General features: G+C 58.6%; 1 protein-coding gene and 1 long non-coding RNA gene across 10 annotated transcripts in view; one reads left to right on the top strand and one right to left on the bottom strand.

Annotated features, from left to right (window-relative positions):
• The window catches only part of KIF17 (kinesin family member 17), a 50,262-nt gene that overhangs the window by 15,424 nt on the left and 14,503 nt on the right, over window positions 1-20,335 (bottom strand). For 6 of the 8 annotated variants that reach the window (XM_045164659.1, XM_045164655.1, XM_045164656.1 and 3 more), the window contains exons 5-12: window positions 19,337-19,789; window positions 14,715-14,824; window positions 10,028-10,175; window positions 7,616-8,151; window positions 6,786-6,866; window positions 6,275-6,373; window positions 5,292-5,500; window positions 2,029-2,260 (exon numbers count right to left, since the gene is read on the bottom strand). In XM_045164659.1, the coding sequence (XP_045020594.1) occupies window positions 2,029-2,260; window positions 5,292-5,500; window positions 6,275-6,373; window positions 6,786-6,866; window positions 7,616-8,151; window positions 10,028-10,175; window positions 14,715-14,824; window positions 19,337-19,789 (1,868 nt within the window). The remainder of the gene's footprint in view (window positions 1-2,028; window positions 2,261-5,291; window positions 5,501-6,274; window positions 6,374-6,785; window positions 6,867-7,615; window positions 8,152-10,027; window positions 10,176-14,714; window positions 14,825-19,336; window positions 19,790-20,335) is intronic. The other 2 variants (XM_045164657.1, XM_045164658.1) reach the window with 1 other exon arrangement.
• Window positions 2,232-10,165, top strand: LOC123332244. Of its 2 annotated transcripts, XR_006640701.1 has the most exons (4): window positions 2,232-2,369; window positions 2,796-2,947; window positions 6,536-6,608; window positions 10,044-10,165. It is a non-coding gene; the product is annotated as an uncharacterized LOC123332244 (long non-coding RNA). The 2 variants fall into 2 exon arrangements; XR_006549059.2 differs by lacking the exons at window positions 6,536-6,608; window positions 10,044-10,165 and adding an exon at window positions 3,069-3,725.

Here is a 20,335-nt window from a genome sequence, read left to right as displayed (position 1 = left end):
AACAAGACTAGTTGCCCATTCATAAATCTTGACTTAAGAGTGCTCTTCCTGGGACTTCCCTGGTGGTCCAGTGGAGGAGAATACGCCTGCCCATGCAGGGGACACGGGTTTGATCCCTGGTCTGTGAACTAGATCCCACGTGCCGCAGAGCAGCTGAGCCTGCGCCACCACAAGCACGGAGTCCAGGCGCCCTAGAGCCCGTGCTCCACAATCACCACAACGAGGGCCGCACACCGCAGCTGGAGAGTAGCCCCCAGCCACCGGAGTTAGAGGAAATCTGCATGTAGCAACAAAGGCCTAGTGCGGCCAAAACAAAACCAGAACAGGACGCTCTCCCTGGTGTAAAGCTCCTACCCCCACACCCTGGGTAAACACGGGCATCCTAACAGCCCCTCGGAGCTGGGAGGCAACGCTGTGAACGCTTCCAGGGTGCCATCCGTCCGGCCCCGCCCTGTGACTACCTCACCCTAAAATCAACTGACCCACTGATTACATGGAGCCGCCTGCCTCGTTTTTTGGTCTCAGGGTACCTTATTTTGGTGGGTACTTTGGGTTCCCTCCATCCTCCAACAACTTCGGCGTTCAGTTGTTACTGAGAGTGCAGAAAAACATGACGTTATGCAATAAAGAGAAGAGAGCAGATGTATCTATTCAATGCCACTATTAAGAAACAGGAAGTGAAAATCAAAAGCATTTCAGCAGAAGAAAGCTCCCCCCAAAGCACAAGCACAGGAGACTAAACGTTAAAAATGTAACTCGACACCCCAGTGTAGTTTCCTTAAATATTCGCAGGTGTGAAATTTTCAAGTCAGAAATCCAAAATCTTGAAATGGACAAAAGTGAAGAAGGTGCCAAATGGGACATTAACACAAAACCAGCAAAGGTTTTTTTTTTAATTTAGATATGTAGACCAAAGTACAAGAAAGACCAAATTTAATTAAAGATATGAAGCACAGTAAGAAAAGGCATAAAAATAGCCAAGAAAAAAATTTTAAACTAAAGACATTTAAAGACCAAAAAATATCAGCTTTAGGCTCTGGCAAGATCGCTTGGTTGCCACGCTGAGTGGGGATGAGGAGGGGGTAGCAGGCAGCCAGGGAGGGCGCTATGAGGCCCAGGCCACCGGGAAGATGCTCTGAAGGCCACGCAGGTGGGTCACAGGTGGCAGAGCCTCGTTTCCCTCCAGTCCCCTCTCCCCACGCTCAGCCACATGGCTGCCTTTCTGGTTCCTGAACCACGGACCGCATTCCAGGCACCGGCCTGTCTCTTCCCCTAGACCGCTTTCCACCAGGCCCCACCTCAGAAGCCACCACCTGCATCAGAACAGCCGTGTCCTCCCATCTGAAGTGGCCCGGGGAGCTTCTGGGGTCCTGCTAAGGCTCAGAGCCCCCAGCCAGGCGCAGCTGGCCCAGGGCACTCCCTTTGTGGAAATGAATTCAGTTGTGCATTTGTACTTTGATCAAAGTAAAAAACATCAAAATGAAGCCGCCCCTCACCTCCCTCCCGTCGCTGCCCCGTATTCTCTTTGTCGGGCTAGAGTGTCTTCCTTATTTCTCTGCTGTTACTGCTTACTTACCCTTGGAGAAGGGAATGCCTACCCACTTCAATATGCTGGCCTGGAGAATTCCATGGACTGTATAGTCCACGGGGTGGCAATGAGTCAGACACAACTCAGCAACTTTCTCTACTGGTTACTTACACACACACACACATACACACACGAGCTCCACTACTGCAGAGACGTCGGGCTAGAGTCACTTGCTTATTTCTCTGCTGTTATTGCACACACGCACACACACACACACACACACACACACACACACACGAGCTCCACTACTGCAGAGATGAACCTGTCACCACGACAGCTTCTAGAAAAGGGCGTGGCACACAGCAGGCACGGAATACAGGCAAGGGTCAAGAGCTGGTGTGAACGCCCACCTAGTGCGCCTGCCTGGGGGGCGGGACCTGCGTGGGGCGGGACCTGCGGGGCGGGGCCCGCCTGGGGGCGGGGCCTGAGCCCGGCCTCACCTTCCTCTGCATCTTCTCCAGCAGCTTGCTCTTGGCCCTCACTTCCTCCTGGATGGAGTCGTAGACGTTGAGCAGCACCCAGTCCCCGCTGTCCTCGTCCGAGTTCTGCAGGGCCGCCACCAGCTGCTTCTTGCGCTCGTCCGCGTACCGCTTCCGCCGCCTGTGCTTCTCCTTCAGGTCCTTGTTCTTGGCCTGCTCCCCCCCGACCACCTGCTGCTCCAACAGCTGCAAGCTGCCGGCGGGGAGGAGAAAGCAAACCTGACAAAGTCTGCCGATCACTGAGCACTGGCTGTCCAGGCTGACCTCCCCGACTCCTTCCAACAACCCCGCTTCACAGACAGGTACACTGAGGCCCGGGGTCAGACCCAGCGTTCCTGCCGGCTCTACCCGACTCCAAGCCTGTGCGCTCAGCCGGCCCGCTGGTTCTCCGCACAGGAAGGGCGAGAGTCTCCCTCCGCCCACGGCTGCCCCACCCACTTCCCGGGGCTGGTGGTCCTGCCACAGAGCAAGCTCCCGGCTGTGCTCCCAGGGCACCTGCAGATCAGAGTACCCCTGGGTTGTGGGGAATGACGGTCAATGCATAAAGTTTCATCAGGGACACAAACAGTTCTTTTTTTTTTTTAATATTTATATCTAAAATGCTTTAAAAAAATTATAGAGTTTTGCCTTTTAAAAACACAAATTTGAAATAACTACAAAGGCTCAGGAGGAAATCCTCACTCAACTAAAGCACCACAGAAGTGTCTTGACTGTGCCTCTTTCCAAAGGGATGTAAGGGTTGGATAACTAAAGGCATGACACGGACTCATAACAGGACAGGCGACCACGCTCAAGGGAAAGAAGGAACCATGCAAACCCAGCCGCCCAGTCCAGACCTGCTTCAGGCTCAGCTCTGAGCTCAACAGCAGCCAGGATACAGGTGAGCCACGTCCAAGTCACTGCTCTGCTTAAAATCCTTCTAGGGTCCCCATCAGGATGGAGCCCAAGCCTCGGGGGGCACAAATCTGCCCCGGAACCCCAACACCCCTTCCTTGCTCCAGCTTTAATCCCAGGGCGGCTGCTTCTCCAAACACCCAGGCTGTTTCCACCCCCTGCACCCACTTTGCGCCACCTCAGCTGTGCCCTGTCCCTCGAATGCCACCCCGAGACATCTGTCCTGCATACCTTCTTCAAGGGCCCCCTCTTCTGAGAAGCCCTCCCTGACCACACTCCAGACCACACCGTGAAAACCACCACCTGTGCTGTGAGTTTTCTCTGTGCCCGACACCAAGCTGCTGCCTCCGGGGGCATCGTGCCGTGCGGCCCTCACAACAGGCTTCCCAGCCTGGAACTCTCTCACCCACTGTGTAGGTGAGAGACTGGGGGACAGAGAGGTAACCTCAGCCCAGGTGGCAGAGCTGGGTGACGGCGGAGGCAGACGGGAACGCAGCCAGTCTAACCGCTCCAGAACCTGACTCCCCCTGGACTGAGAGCTTCTTGAAGGCCAAGGTGATATCCCATCCATGCTTGCCTCCTGACGCGTGATACATAGTAGATCCTCAGTTAGTGTTTGAACCATAGTCTGTGGGGCCAGGAGGGGGCTGAACCGCTGGCTGTGGGGCTGACTCTGTCATGGAGATGGGCCTGACTGCAATCTCATTTACGAAAGTGAGAACCAAGGCTCAGAGATGTTAAGTGACTTGCACAAAGCCGCACAGCAAGGGAGGAAAGTCCAGGTTGGCAGGCAGCCCCAGGGTGTGTCGGGAGTGGCCTGTCCCTAGAGGGAGCACGTCTTCCACGAGGGAGGGACTGGAGGCTAGGCTGTGGTGCTGGTGTGCTAATTGCCCAGTGGTGTCTGACTCTTTGCGACCCCATGGACTGTAGCCCACCAGGCTCCTGTCTGTGGAATTCTTCAGGCAAGAATACTGGAGTGGGTAGCCATTCTCTTCCTCAGGGGATCTACCTGACTCAGGGATCGAACCTGGGTCTCCCACATTGTTTAGGTCACTTCAGTTGCTCAGTCGTGTCTGACTCTGAGACCCCGTGGACTGCAGCACGCCAGACTTCCCTGTCTTTCACCAACTCCTGGAGCTTGCTCAAACTCATGTCTATTGAGCCGGTGATGCCATCCAACCATCTCATCCTCTGTCATCCCCTTCTCCTTCTGCCTTCAGTCTTTCCCAGCATTAGGGTCTTTTCTAATGAGTCAGTTCTTCGCATCAAGTGGCCAAAGTATTGGAGTTTCAGCTTCAGCATCAGTTCTTCCAGTGAATATTCAGGACTGATTTCCTTTAGGATGGACTGGTTGGATCTCCTTGCAGTCCAGGGGATTCTTAAGAACCTTCTCCAACACCACAGTTCAAAAGCATCAATTCCTCAGCACTCAGCTTTCTTTATGGTCCAACTCTCACATCCATGCATGACTACTGGAAAAACCATAGCCTTAACTAGACAGACTTTTGTTGGCAAAGTAATGTCTCTGTTTTTTAATATGCTGCCTAGGTTGGTCATAGCTTTTCTTCCAAGGAGCAAGGGTCTTTTCATTTCACTGTTGCAGTCACCATCTGCAGTGATTTTGGAGCCCAAGGAAATGAAGTCTCTCACTGTTTCCATTGTTTCCCCATCTATTTGCCATGAAGTGATGGGACCAGATGCCACGATCTTTGTTTTTTGAATGTTGAGTTTTAAGCCAGGTTTTTCACTCTCCTCTTTCACCTTCATCAAGAGGCCCTTTAGTTCCTCTTCACTTTCTGCCAAAAGGGTGGTGATATCTGCATGTCTGAGGTTACTGATATTTCTCCCGGCAATCTTGATTCCAGCTTGTGCTTCAGCCACCTGGCGTTTGATTTCTGCCTCCCACATTGTAGGCAGATTCTTGACCATCTAAGACCCGGGGAAAGCCTGCAACGCCTGCCCTGGGCTCCTGAAACCTGCAGGGCGGGCCCCAGAGAAAGCCAGGTGGGGACTGTCCCTGCCACCCGCCCCACCCGCTCCCCACAGTAGCTGCTCCCCCCGCAAGCGTCTGATGGGATCTGGAGGCACCTGAGCCGCTTCCTGAGCAGAGAGCCCTTCCACCCAGCTGACTGGCCCCTCGGCGCCGCACGCTCCTGGGGAGGACCGGCCCAGTAGCCATGTTTGGGGAGGGCTGGGTGGGGCTCAGGAAGGATCTCTGGGTCCTGCCATCCACCCCGGGCCCTGGGCTCCCTCCCGCCACCGCCACCGCAGGGTCCCACCGCGCCCAACCCCGCCCCCCAGGTCCCACTGCTCTGGGCTCAGGTGCTTACCGGGCGAGCACCTGCTGTTGGTCCACGGTGGGCAGGAGGTCATCGGCGAGCGTGGCCGCACCCTCCCTCCTCGCGCCGGCCCGGGCCAGCAGAGAGCGGGGCTGAGCCTCCAAGGCCGCCAGCGCTTCAGACTGGGCTTCATGGGCTTCTGCGACGGGCTCTGCCGCCAACACCAGCTCCTCCGTCGCCCCCGGGCCCAGGTCAACCTCCTAAGTGCAACCAGAAGCCAGGGTGGAGGCGGGGGCCAACTCCTGGGCACGAGCTCGCCGCAGCCTCAACCCCGGCTGCGGTGGCCGGCCCCTGGCGGCCCACGACATCACTACGGGCTTGGGGACACCCCGTCATTAAAAACATGCACCCAGTCAACTTCCTGCCACCTTTCTGACCAACACCCCCCAAAACATCCCCCAGCTCACTCTCCCTCCTGCCCCTTACCATCTAGACTCCACACAGTAGCTAGGGCAATTTTTGTTTGGCTTTTGGCCTTGCTGTGCGGTTGGCAGACTCTTACTTCCCCAATCAGGGACTGAATCCATGCAACCAAGACCCCTGCGGTGGAAGCACAGAGTCCTAACCACTGGACCACCAGGGAGTTCCCGGAATTTTCTTAAACTATAAATTGATCCTTCGCAGACCCCCCCATCACATCTGCAGTCAAACTCAGTTTCTTCCGCGGCCTGCTGCACCCCCGGTGCCCACCCCCTCCCCCACTGCCTGAGTCCTGCCGGCCCCCACCCCCCACCCACCCCACTGCTTCCCTGACCTCCTTTTCTGGCACTGAGAACCTGGAGATCTTTCCGGCCACAGGACTCTGGCACCTGCTGCCCCCGCACCCCACCCCGCTGCCGGCTCCGTGCTATTTCCCCTGCCGCCCTGGCTCCTTTTCCCTGCTTGAGTCCCACATCTCAAGGTCACCTGCTGCCCAGGGGGACCCCCGACCTCCCCGGATACCCTCTGCTGAGAAACTGCAGGCTGGCTCCTACCCAGTGATCAGGCCCAGAGGCCAGCAGGTCACTTCCTCTCTCCACAAATGTGGGCAGATTTAAAGTCTTCCTCCCGCTCCCCTTGGATGGTTGTGCTTTCTGAAGCAGAAGTGGGGGTGGGGAAAGGTGGGGTCTGAGAGCAGCAGAGCTCAACACGGCCCCCCGCCACCTGGGGGGTTCCCTGCCAGCGCCTCGGGGCCCCCAGCTCCGCTCTGTGGCCCTCATCCACCACACATGCTGGGCCTCTGTGCTTTACACCAGGGCTCCATCGCTGAGCAAAGGCTGAACATCACCCTGGAACAGTGGCCTCTCGGTAAAAAATCAATAAATAGAGGTGAGGACTCCTCAGATTTGCATCCTGCTTTGTTCTGGGGGAGGGCCAGGGGTATTGTCCCCATTTTATGGGTGAGGAAACTGAGGCCAGAGAGGGAGGAGACAAGCGAGAGCATCCCAGGAAGAATCAGGCCCCTGGAGCTCCCCACCACCACCACTCAGGGAGGAGGGCACTCACATTCCTGGGCAGGAGGTCCTCGGCCACCTCAGCTTCAGACCCGAGGTCAGTGGGCTCCAGCAGATCTGTCAGGGAACAGTGCTTGCAGGAGAACAAGTTAGGGGAGCAGGGGTTGGGTCAGGATCATCCTCTGGGGCCCCGCCCCGCCCTTCCCGCCTGTTCCCCAACCCCGCCACCTCCTCCTGCAGGGAGCAGGGAGAACAGAGGAGAGAGGAGGTGAGGCAGAGAGGAGAGGCACTCCTGTTCCAGGCCTGCCACCTGCCTGACCTCACAGGACGCATGTGTCAGCATCCCCATTTAACAGATGAGGAAACAGGCCCAGAGAGACAGCCGGACAAGGCCACACAGCTGAGTGAGGGGTAGAGCTGGGATCCGAACCCGGGTCTCTCTGATTCAAAGGCCTGTACGCTTTAGACAGAGAGAGAAAGGAAAGGAGGGAAGAAAAAAGATTTTTAAACATAAAACAGAGGGTTGAAAAGGGAGAGAAGGCCTTGGACCAAGGGGCAGGATGGAGGAGAAGCAGCCCCTCTAGACCCCTGAAAGGAAGCAGGACTCTCACAGAACCCCCGCCTCCCCTAGGAGAACAGGCTGGCTGACAGAGGTGTAACCATGGCAACCAGCAGCCGCCCCCCACGGGTGTCCCCATGTCAGCAGAACAAGGGCCCACCCGGCATCGCCTGGGATCTCATCCTGACCTTCCCACTGGTTTACAGAGCCTTAGCCAGAGCTCCCCTTTCCCGGACCCCGGACCCCTGAGACGCAGCCACGCCCCCACCGGGCTCGCCCCCTCCCCTGAACTTCCGCGTGTCAACCCGCGTGACGTCAGGTACCTGCGTGGTCACCTTGGGGACGTCCACCGGGGGCACTTCCGGCCTGGACACCGTGGAGGAGAACCTGGCCAGCTTGGCCGCCACCTCGGTGTAGGGGTCGTGCAGGCCGGGTAGCAGCTCCAGTGCCATCCGCGGGGGCTCCTCCTCCAACAGGGGCTCCGCGGTGCCCCGGCCCTCGTCGTCAGGCAGTAGGTAGCAGCCCCCAGCGTCTGAATCAGGCACGGAGAACTCCAGGCTGCAGGGCTCCTCCGGCCCAGAGAAGGCCGTGCAGACGGAGTTCTTTCCCAGTGTGGAAGACTCATCGGACCCCAGAGACGCCTGGGACTTGGAGGCCGCCCCCTTGGGCAGCTCCTCAAACCTGGAGGAGACCTGAGCCTTGAAGGAGTCCTCACTGGGCACGGGCTCAGGCACAGCGTAGATCTCGGGTCTCTCGGCCATCTTCACCTCGAAAGGAGGCGAGTCCTCCGAACTGCTGGCAAACTCGGCCCTAGACAGGACCTCCGCCTTGTAGAGGACTTCCGCCTTCAGGACAGCCTCTGTAGGAGACACCTGCCTTTAGCTCTTTACAGGGTGGACTGGGGTGATGGGGGGCGGGAGGCAGCCCTTCCCTGGAAGCCGGCCGCAGGCCCACCATCTCCAAGAGACCAGCTTAAAAGTCAGAGCCTCTGGGCCCCCAAACGCTGACTTCCCATCTCTGCCCCTCAGAACTCAAGTCCTATCTCCTTCCACCTCTTCCAGGAAGTCCTCCCTGACCAGCTCCATGATGTCTCCATTCTCTGACTGCCCCAGCCATTAGGGGCTGGACTCTTACCCCTGTGCCTTGGGTCTGCTCTTTATACATAAACTGGCTGTCCTGCCAGTATTATTGCCTCAAAGGCAGAGAGCTCCTGACCCAAAGATTTCACACCCAAGACCCTCAGGGCCCACTCCTGGCATAACCAGCTCCAGGCCCTTGTCCACAGGACAAGCTAGAGCCGTGGGAGTTAAATGAATGCTGCAGATGAGTATTAGTGAGACCAAATAAAGTCCCTCGGAGGCCTGATACTGAAAGTGGGCTGGAGGAAACACTCTCCAGGACAGAAAGTGCTAAAACCTGCTCCTCGGTCTTCCTCTGGGGCTGCATCTCCCTGCCAGCTGGGATGGGGGGAAAGTACCACAGGCCTCCTGCTGCCAGCTCACGGGCCCGCTCCTTCGGGTCCATCCACTTCTTTGTCACCATGTCCTGGGCTTCCCCGAGAGAGCCCTGATGTCGCCTTTGCTAGGGTCGTTCACCCCCCAGCCTAGGGGTCCCCGACACCCAGGAGCCAGGCCACACAGCTGAAGGAGAGCAGCGAGCGAGCGAGTGAGCTCCACCTGCCGCACCCCATCGCCTGCGATACCGCCTGACCCACCTGCCCCATCCGTGGAAGAACTGTCTTCCACAAAACAGATCCCTGGTGCCAAAAAGGTTGGGGACCTCTGTGCGTAGCTCACAGCCTGAACCTCTCCCAGCCTCAGCTTGAACACCTGCCGTGTGAGGAAGCAGTGAGTCCCAACTCACCGAGGGCGGGCAGGGGAAGCGCCTACCTACCCAGTACCTGGCACACAGCAATGCCCCGTAAACGGGACCAACGATGTGAAAACCGTCATCATTACAACGTGGATTTTATAGTATTTATGGGCTTCCCTGGTGGCTCAGATGGTAAAGCGTCTGCCTACAATGCGGGAGACCTGGGTTCAATCCCTGGGTCGGGAAGATCCCCTGCAGAAGGAAATGACTACCCACTACACTATTCTGGCCTGGAGAATCCCATGGACAGAGGAGCCTGGTGGGCTGCAGTCCATGGGGTCGCAAAGAGCCGGACACAGCTGAGCGACTAACACTTACAGTGAGTCCTAGGAAGTCTGGGCTGCCTGGCAGCACAGGGTGTTTGAAAGATAGCGGTGGGATGGAACATTCTAGAATGCCAAACAGAAGACAAAAATTCCCAGGAAGTTAAAAAGCTCTTGCTAAGGATTGCCTAGTTTAGGGTGTGGTTGCTCTGGTGACAGATGGGCTCTAAAGTGGAAAAGAGACTGTAGAAAATGCAGAAACCGGGGGAAGGGGCTTACCCATAAAACTTGGGTGATCTGTTGCCACTCAAGTCAGCCTTGGGCGGGGACCCAGCCTGTGGCCCCCAATGCAGAGCCGTGAGTCAGAACCCTGACCCCGGGATCAGACTGCTGGAGTCAAATCCCGGCTCCGCTTTAAAAGCTGTGTGACCTCGAGGAATTTCCTCACCCTCTCTGGGCCTCAGTTTCCTCAACTGTCAAGTGAGGGTGATGGAGGTGCCTGCCTTGCTGGGCGGTTGCGAGGAGGAAACAGAACTGGGGCCCATCGGCGGGGGGCGAGGGCAGCAGGCTGGGCTCCCTGCTGCCGGCAGGCCCGCCCACCTGTCTCTTTGCGCAGGTTCTGCTCCAGCGTGGACAGCTTCACGTCGTACGAGTTGCGCATGGCGGTGATGTCCTCCTCCAGCCGGGCCCTGGACTCCTGCTCTGCCTCGTAGTCGGCCCTCAGCTGGGCCAGGCGCGCCTCGTACTCCTGGAGAGGCGAGCAGGGGACGGAGGGGAGCGCTCTATGACCGCTTCCAATCGCGGCTTTCGGGAAGCCTCCTCTGTCCCACAATCCAGGAAACGCAGCTGAGCCCAAGGAACAGAATTAAGATCATCTCCACGATGCTGGGGGGACTCCTGGCTGGGGAAGACCCTTCTGAAGTCTTGTCTAAGCGTGTTTTAACACGCTAATAACATATGCGTGCCTGCTAAGTCTCTTCCGTCGCGTCCAGCTCTTTGCGACCCCATGGACTGCAGCCCGCCGGACTTCTCTGTCCGTGGGATTCTCCAGGCCAGAGTACTGGAGTGGGTTGCCATTTCCTCCTCCAGGAGATCTTCCCGACCCAGGGATCAAACTCACGTCTCGTATGCCTCCTGCATTGGCAGGTGGGCTCTTTACTGCTAGCGCCACTTGGGAAGCCCGTATGTGTGTCTATAATCTAATTTTTCCACAAAGCGATAGATCACAAACACCTTTCTGCATCGACAAATATGGTTTAACCAAACGGTTCTCAACCCATCGAAGACAAAATAAATCACTATACCTCTGCTTAGCCATCCATCTTCCCCATCACCACCAGTTCCTGCCCAGACCTGGTTCCCCACTTCTACTTTTGAGTAAGACCGTCCTCCACGGGGCAGCTGTGTGTCCATGGATCATGCATGCTTCAGGGGCTTCCCATGGTTGAGGATAAAATCTACTTTCTCCAGTCGACCTCCAGTCCCCAGTGACCCGGATGGCCCACCCCATCTTTGTCACACTTGGGCACGCCAGCCCCTTTCCACTCCTAGACACACCCACTCCCCCGACCCCCGCCAGCCTCAGGACCTCTGCCCTCGCTCCGAAGCAAGTTCACCCCTTCGGGCCTCAGCTCAGCGACACCCGCTCAGAGAGGCCTTCCATGAGCGCCCTCTCGGAGGATGCCCGCCACCACTCTGGCACTTTGCTTACGTCTTCTCAGCCTGGATCAGAAGTTCCACCGTTCTCTGCCCTTGTTTGATTTTAGGTGAACCACCTGGCTCCCTGGCCAGAGGGCAAGCACCGTGCCATCTTGTAGCCGTGATGCCGGGCACAGAGGGGCACCTCTGAGTGCTGTGCCACCGAGTCGGCAAGTGCGTGAAGCAGAATGGCTGGGCAGACCGTCCAGGCATCTGGTGCATGCCCCCAGGGGAAGGCCGGGCCTCTGTGAACTCACAACACCCCGTGAGCTGCGGCTTTCTGGACAGGGTGGCCCTGCAGCGGCAGTGAGCCAGGGGGCGGGACAGGGTTAGAGGTGGGAGCCCCTGCGCACGCCCACCCAACCCCCGGGAAGTACGGGACCAGCGCAGACCCCCAGCACAACACAGCCAGCCAGCCCGGGCTCCCAGGGCAGGAGACGAGACAGATCATCATGAAGACCTAGCAGTCTCTGCAGCATAGCCAAGGTGCCGCTGACCTGCCACCGAGACCCAGGGAGGGCCCACCTTGCCCAGAACCACACACAGCTCCTGGCGGCCCCCTGAGACCTGCAGCCCTCACCCCGCCTGCCTTCTCCTGCCCTCGAACCCACACTTGCCCAGCAGAGGTCCCCTGGCCGGCACTTCAGCCCCGACCCCAGTTCAACCCGGGCCTCAGCCCAGCGGCACATACAGCCTAGCAAGACCTGACTGGAGACATACACACTAATCTGCGCACACGCACACGCCATTCTCACGTGTAAACATGTGACCCCCAAATTACAGGAGGACCTCGAAGTGGGGAGCGCCCCTTTCCGGTCTCTCCATCTTCCCTTCCCTCAATGCTCCTCTCCCTCCCTCCCCCCTGTCCCTTCACGGAGGAGCGGGAGAAGGGGTGACAGAGGAGGAGACGGCTGGATGGCATCACCGACTCCACGGACATGAGTTTGAGTAAACTCCGGGAGCTGGTGATGGACAGGGAGGCCTGGCGTGCTACAGTCCATGGGGTTGCAAAGAGTCGGACACGACTGAGCGACTGAACTGAATTGAACTGATGACAAAAAGTTTTACCAACATCAAACCACTTAATCCTCACCGCACAGTTATAGAGCAGATTTCAAAATGTTTTCTGATCTGTACAGCAAAGCGATTCAGTATGTTTGCAGATTATACTCCTGAAGAGGTCACCTTCCCCCAACATCCTTTTTAAGATTTTTTTTTTTGATGTGGGCCACTTTTTAAAGTTTTTATTGAATTTGTTACAATATTGTTTCTGTTTTGTTTTGTTTTGGCCACAAGGCAGGTGGGATCTCAGCTCCCCAGTTGGGGATCAAACCCACGTCCCAGGCATTGGAAGGTGAAGTCTCAACCGCTGGACCACCAGGGAAGTCCCTCTGGCATCCTCCTGGGGCAGAGGACAGTCATCCACGGGTTAGGGTTAGCCCTAACCCCCACGGGAGGACTCCGCTCTGTCAGTTCCTGCCCCTCCCCCACACCGGACTGCCCCCTCAGTCCCAGATCAGTCCTCCCAGTCCCTAAAACATGCTCTGCTACTTCCAATCATTATTATTATTTTTTGGCCGTGCCATGCAGTTTGGGAGATCTAGGGCCCCGACCACGGATTGAACCAGAAGCCACCTGCCTCCAAGAGATGGAAGCACAGAGCTCCAAGGACCACCAGGACATTGCCATGCTACTTCCAGTATTAAAAACAGCACCACCGTGCCTTGGCCCCACACTCGCCTCCAGCTGCAGCCCCTAGCAGGCGCGCAGAAGATGCCTGTGGCTGGCTGAATGGGGCAGGCGGGGTGGAGAGAACGCAAACCCAGGAACCCCCCACAGTCCCGGCCGGCACCTTTTACACCACCCAGCCTCTTCCAGCAGCAGAAAAGCTTTTTATCCACTCCCAGAGATGAGGAAGGGCTTCCCTGGTGGCTCAGATGGTAAAGAACCCGCCTACAATACCTGCGTGTCTAGTCGCTCGGTCATGTCTCTCTGCAACCCCATGGACTGCAGCCCACCCAGCTCCCCTGTCCATGGGATTTCCCAGGCAAGAATACTGGAGTGGGCTGCCATTTCCTCCAGGGGATCTTCACGACCTAGGGATTGAACTAGCGTCTCCTGCGTTCGCAGATTCTTTACACTAAGCCATTCGAGGACTCTCGGAGCATTGGCTCCACCAGCAACCAGGCCAGAAAGGCAGCTCGTCTCCCCTGTGACCACTAGGGGGCGGCGGTGCCCTGCTTCTCATGCTGCCAGGAACCTCGCCCGCCCAACCCAGCTTCCCCAGGCAGGAAGCTTGCACCCCAGCCCCAGGCCCACACCCCGTCCCTACCCCCAACCCCAGCCCGCTCCCTGTCACCCCCCAGCCCATACTGTTTTGTGGCCAATGTCTACTCATCCTTGTGTGACTCTAAAACCCTCCCTGAACCCCAGAGTGTCACCGCTCTCATCCTGTGGGCTTGTGCTCAGACATCCCCAAAGACCCCCTCCTCCCAGGACTCCCCCAGGAGCTGGGCCCAGGGCCCCAGGGCCAGCCTGACACCGACTCCGCCCCACGGGCAGCAGGGGAACAGGTAAAGTGAGCGGCTGAGCCCCCAGAGCCTTCACGGGGGCCCCACTGGAGGCTATTGAGGGCTACATCCAGGCCCCTACTCGAACAGTACAAGCCCCTGCCCGTCATGGGCAGCTGGGGGTTCTTCGGTCGATGACCCCCAGCCCTCCAGCCCACAGCACAGAGATCCCCCCAGGCCTCACCCGGTCTGCCTCCCAGAGGCTGGGCCCCAGGCCCCCACAGCCTGCCCGGGGGCTTCCCGGGGCCCCAGGACTGAGCCCATCTGAGGTCACAGTTGAGTGGCAGAGGCCCAGTTGCAGACATGCTCCGTCCCTAGTCCCTGCAGAGCTGGCTTTCCCACCAGGGAAGAGCCAGCCCCCTGCAGGGACCACTGAATGTCAAACCCCACCCCATGCTGGGGTCTTGGGATGTGAACCCCCAGAAACCAACAGAGCCTGGGGTCAGGGCAGAGATGAGGGCAGGGGTGGGAGGCTCTGGGTGTCTGGCCCTGTTGGTGCTTCTGGGTCAGCTCCATGCCTGTCAATCGGCTGTGGGCGGGAGGACCCAGGGGCCCCAAGGTGACAGCTTTTTCTCGGAGTCCAAACGTGCCACTGAGGGGTCCCTGTGGCCCACCCGGGATGCCCCGCTCTCGGCCCCAGCCCTCCCACTCTGACCTTCTCGGTGAGGCACCCGCCAGCCCCACTACCAGGGATGGCCCCTCCCCACCGTCGCTCCACCGCCAGCCCTTCGAGCAGGACGTACAGACAGTGGACGGCCCAGCAGACGCCTCTCTTCTCCCCACACCAGCACTCACGGGGGACGGACTGCGCTCTGGAGGTGAGAACCCTGGTTCAAATCCTGGCTCAGATTCACCTCGCTGTGTGACCTTGGGCAAGCCACAGCACCTCTAAGAGCCTCAGCTTCCTGAACTCCAAAAGCGAGGCTGGAGGACCAGCCCCCAGGGGAGGGTGGGGGGGAGGCAGTCTAGTCCTGGAGCCCCACCTCTTGCGAGGCCCACCTGCCCGCCCCGCGCCTCACCTCCCGGATCAGCTGCTTCTCAGCCTCCATGGCGTGCTGCATCACAGGTGGAGACAACGGCTTTTCCTCAATCTGGATGGGGCTTGGGGGCACCTGATTGTTCAGCAGAGCTGGGATAAAAGCAGAAACGAGGGGCTCTGACCAAGGTGCGCGTGGTCTGCCGGAACTAAGCGTGCCCGTGTATGTGTGCTCAGAGTCATGGCCGACTCTTTGCGAGCCCAGGGACTGTAGCCCGCCAGGCTCCTCTGTCCATGGGATTTCTCAGGTAAGAACACTGGAGTGGGTTGCCATTTCCTTTTCCAGGGGATCTTCCTGGATCGGAGATCAAACCCAAGTCTCCTGCATTGGCAGGCAGATTTTTTTCCCACTGAGCCACCTGGGAAGCCCCTAGAAATTAAGCAGAAACCCATAAAATGACAACAATGTGTTCATTCAAACAAGACCTCAATACTGAGCTTATTTTGAGCACATCTCTATGTAAAATGCCAACGTGCTCGTCCAACAAGCCTTTCTTGGGCACCCAGGGGTTTGGCACTGAACACAACAGACAGGACTCCACACACATCACTTCCATCTGGGGAGGAAAGGCCAACAAGAGGCAAAGCGATACTTCCTAAGAGAAAGCAAGCAGGGCGGGTGAGGAGAAGTAAAGACCAGATGGAAGGGCTGTAACTTAAATCCTGTGGACAGGAAAGACCTCTTAGACAAGGTGTGCGGAAAGCAGTGATCTGAAGGAAGTGAGGCAGAGGGTCAGGCAGAGATCCCAGGGACAGACAGACGGAGCAGTGAGTGCAAAGGCCCTGTGGCAGGCAGGGGGCCGGGACTGTTGCAGGAACAGCCGGGAGGCCGCTGAGGCTGGAGCAGAGTGAGCGAGGGAGACTGTGAGCCAAGGGCATGGCAGAGGGGAACCTGCTGGCCCTGGCGAGGACTCTGGCTTCAAGTCCAGGTTCCACCAGGCCATTGGAGGGCTTGGGCAGGGCAGGACTCACGTCTGAACAGGAGCTCCCTGGCTGCCGTGTGGAGAATGTACTGGGGGTACCAAAAGCACAAGCCAGGAGACCTGCTGGGGTGGGGGCTCTGCAGTAATCAGGTGACAGATGCTAGTGGCTCAGGCCACGGGGCTGCAGTGGACGGAGTCTGGACCTGCTCCAAGGGTTCAGCTCAGTTCAGTTGCTCAGTTATGTCCGACTCTTTGCGACCCCATGGACTGCAGCATGCCAGGCCTCCCTGTCCCTCACCGGAGCTTGCTCAAAGTTATGTCCATAGAGTCGGTGATGCTATCAGCTAAAGGTTTAGACACTGTTCTAAAGGTAGATACAACAAAAGCAAGAGGGCAAAAGTGAGAAGCCAAGGATGATGACACCAAGGTTTCTGGCTTGAACATCTGGAAGGAGAGAGGCGCCACCAGCCAGGTGGGGACAGCGGCAGGACTGGGGAAGATTCAGGGCTCAGTGTCCCATACATTAGGTTTGGAGTGATGATTAGGTAGATGGCAGGATGTTCAAGACTGGAATTCAGAGGACATGGTGTATCGATCAGGTTCATTTTAATGATGTTTTAACACACTGGGGGGCTTGATGGCCTGGAGGGGACAGTCCTCCCAGGGTCAGCCAATTCCTAGGGCGAGTCAACAGCTTTTGGAGGAGCCCACCTTTCATACGCAAACCAACCAACCTCAAGTCCACGGCTGCTTCTAACTCTCCCACCGGAAGCCAGTATTTCCTCTGCCCGAAATCAACTAGGGCCAGCAGGAGGCAAGCAGGGACAGCATTATGCCCTGATCCCGCCAGGCTTCCTCAAACTAGTCAGTCCTGGGCCCTTTCTCTTGCCTGCTGTGTCTTTCCACCAAAACCTCGATCACGGCTCTGGCTCAGGATGCCCCTGGCTCCTCTGCAGACTGACCCCCCCCCGGTGCTTCCTCCCCACCCCCGTGGCCCTGCGTGGCCTGCCTCTCATCGCTGGGGTAGCCGAGTAATGTTAACACTTTGTTGTGATGACATTGACCTCTCTGTGTCACCGCTCAGTCAGCCGTGTAAATTAAGACCTGGGCACACATCACGCAGCCAGGATAGAGGTCCACGTGTGAGACTCGAGAGCGGGGAGGTGGTGGGTAAAGCCATGAGACCAGAGAAGCCAGTGTAGACAGAGAAGAGGCTGGAGGACCGGCCCCAGGACAACCTGACATCAGGAAGATGGGGAGACTCGTCCAAGGGAGTGGAGGAGGAGCGGCTGGAGGGGCAGGGGGACTGGGGTGAGGGTGTCCGGGAAGCAAGGGCTTCAAGGACGAGGGAGGGGATCGTCTGAGTCAACGGATGCGAAGAGGGCAGGTGGGGCCTCCGGAGGACGGATCACTGGATTTTATCACCAGGAGGCACGGGTTCGATTCTCGGTCTGGGAAGATCCCACATGCCACAGAGCAACTGAGCCTGTGAGCCACAACTGCTGAGCCCTAACACAGCAACTACTGAAGCCCGTGTGCCCCGGAGCCCGCGCTACACAAGACAAGCCACTGCAGCGAGAAGCCTGCACACCACAACTACAGAATGGACAGCTGGAGAAAAGCCCACGCAGCGACAAAGACCCCGTGCAGCCAAAAATAAAGAAATAAATGATCTTTTTAAAAAACCGGGAGGCGGTTTCAGTGGGCTGGGAGCACAGGGCCTGCCTGAACTAGGGGCCAGTGAGCGTGGAGGGCCGGTGAAAACAGACCAGTGTTTCCCGTGTTTCTAAAAAGGGGAGGGAGAAATATGCTGGTGACGAGAGGGAGGGCCAGGGCTGAGAGGGCGCCGGCTCACGGGGGGTGCCGGGCGATGGGGACACCTGGAGCTCCGAGTCAGACACCTCTGGCTGGTCTCGAGGCCCGACTCTATAAAGTCAAAGCATCGGGTACAGTCTGTGGAGCCTTACGGGACAAGTTCCGGGCTAAGCCCACACGTGAACCATCTCATGCAGTCCTCCCAACTGCCCCACAGACATCGCAAGGCGGGCGACCCACTTCACAGATGAGGACACCGAGGCTCGGGGGGGTCTAAGTCACTTCCCCGAGGAGCCAGAATGTGAGGCAGCGGTTACTACCTGGCTCTCGGCTCTCTGCCTGCCAGGCACCATCATCTCAGCTTGTTTGGGCTCCACGCTCCGAATCCAGGGAGACAGGACACAGCCCGCCCAAGTCTGCCGTGGCAACCACAGGAGGCCTGCAAGCATGGCAGCTGCTGCGTCAGGGTTGGGGGGGCCCAGCAGAGCACCCCAACTCCCTCCCGGTGCCTCTCACCCCTCCTCCATCGAGCGTCCCCTCCCTGATCCTGCGGCTGGAGGGGAAGAGGAGGAAGGCAGGCTGCCCAAGAGGAAGCCTTCACCGTGGTGGTCAAGGCCATCTTCACTTCATCCCTGCCAGCCCCTGCCAGTCCCTACACCTGGGCACCTCCCACCACCCAGCTTCCCAGGCAGCCAGAACATCTATTAATCCTTGTGGGTCCCCAAAGTCACCTGAGACTTTTGTGCCTCCCTGCACAGACTGACCACCCTCATCCTAACAGGAGATTTCTCACCCTGCTAGACTCCACTCAAGCACTCCTCCTCCTCTGCGAAGCCTTCCCCGAGGGCCCTCCCCCCGCCCCACACGCTGCCTTCTGCCCTGCCCGAGGGGCACACACTCCTCTGCGGGAGTGTCCCTTCCCTCCCCCGGGGAGACTAGGTTAACCATGAAGCAGAACCTGGATCTGAGTCATCTCTGGGTCCCCAGGCCAGGCCCAGGGCCACACACAGTCGGGGTGTGAGTGGGTGGGGGGAGGTGAGAGGAAAGAGAGATTCAAGGACGGATGGCAGGATGGAGTGAATGAGCAGGCGGAGAGGAGGGTAGATAGGGTGGGCAGAGAGAAGGGGTGGGGTGGGCAGAGAGAAGGGTGGTGGGTAAATAATGGAGTGGGCGGGGGTGGGCTGGCGGGCTGGCTGGCTGAGTGGATGGGTAGATGGAGGCGGGGATGAGTAGATCAGTGCAGGCCGAGAAGGGATGGACAGAGAGGAAAGGGGGAGGCGGATGAATGGATCCATGGACTCAGGTTCTTTGGTGCTCCCTTCCTCCCAGGAATTCTTAGACAGAGATGACCCTGGAGCCCCTCAGCCACAAGGAAGAGCTCTGCAAGCCCAGGCTCCAGGTCTGGATTGCCACCTGCCGGGTGACAGCCAAAGGCCGTCCCAAGCTGCCTCTCTGGGAGTGGAGGCAGGATGCGGGGGACAGGGGGGCGGGGATGTCAGTCAGTCACCCCGCTGCTCAGCAGCACAACATCACGACTCTGCGGCTGCCACGGAGCCAGCAGGCAGACAGGTGGGAGGACAGACGCGCGGCCTGGAGGCAGGGAACAGGGATGGAGCCTCCAGCTGCTGGGACAGGCCCGGAAGGACCGGCCTCTCCCTGGGGCATCGGTGGGCACATACCTCCACCCCCGGGGGCCGTCCCCAAGCAGGGTTCTCCCTGGCTGTTCAAAATCCACGCTCACATGCAGCTGGGAGGAGGTGGGGCACGGCTTCCATGCCCCTCAGATGGGGAACTGGAGGCGGGCAGACACGGGATTCCTGGCTCCAGCCGCCCTGCCAGCCCCGCCCCCCGCCGCCGCACCGCCCACCTGACAGGCTGCCGGGGCCCATCTGCTGAGCCAGGATGGCCTTGAGTCTCTTGATCTCCTCCTGGTACTCGCGTAGCAGGGCGTCCTTCGGGTCCTCGTTGATGCGCGGCTTGTTCCGGATGTTCTTGGCTCGGTTGGCGTAGCGCAGCGTGCTGAGCGTCTCGTCGTAGTTGTTGTCGGCCGGCGACAGGCAGGCCACCATCAGTGTCTTGGTGTTGCCGCCCAGTGAGTCCTGGAGTAGCCGGGTCAGCTTCGAGTCCCGGTAGGGGATGTGCCTGCAGCGCCCGTCCACCAGGGCCGAGATGACGTTGCCCAGTGCCGACAGAGACAGGTTGATCTTGGTGGCCTCCTTGAGCCGCTCCCCTGTGGCGCCCGTCTTGGACTGCCGCTCGCTGCCCGCCAAGTCCACCAGGTTCAGCTTGCCTGCGCAGAGGTGGTCCTTGCCCCGCTCGTCTGCAGACAGACCAGACAGAGGGGTGAGGGGCCTGGGGTGCGGCGACCCCCTGCAGGAAGGAGGCTCTGGGTGCTCCCCACCCACCTAGGACCCCCAGGAAGAGGGCCACTAGGATTGTGCCCGTGTTACAGGCTAGAAAAGTGAAGCTCAGAAAGGGCGTGTGACTTGCCCAAGGTCACATGGCTTGCTAAGCGGCAGATTTAAGGTCAGAACCCAGGGCTGACCCTCCAGGGAGCAGGGGCTGGAGCTGCACGCTGTTCCCTGTGTGCCTGGGGTTTCTTGCCACCACCTTGACGCTCCTGCGCGTTTCCTGTGAGGCAAAGGCGGTGGAGGGTGGGAGGTGGGGCGTGGGGTAAGGGGATGGATCTGGGTCTCCAGGAAGCTGCCACCCTTCAACGCAGAAAAACATCGGCTTCGGAGACCCTGGGACCCAGTTCCCATCCAAGCCCTGCCTCCTACTTGCTGTGTGACCTTGGCAGAGCCATATGCTGCCCTGATCTTCTATTCTCACACCGACAAAATGAGGCTGACGACGAATCCCCATC

This window comes from Bubalus bubalis, chromosome 2, assembly GCF_019923935.1.
Source record: "Bubalus bubalis isolate 160015118507 breed Murrah chromosome 2, NDDB_SH_1, whole genome shotgun sequence".
Taxonomy (NCBI): Eukaryota; Metazoa; Chordata; class Mammalia; order Artiodactyla; family Bovidae; genus Bubalus; species Bubalus bubalis.
Note: the sequence above shows the minus strand (reverse complement) of the source record. Positions and strands in the feature narration are given on the sequence as shown.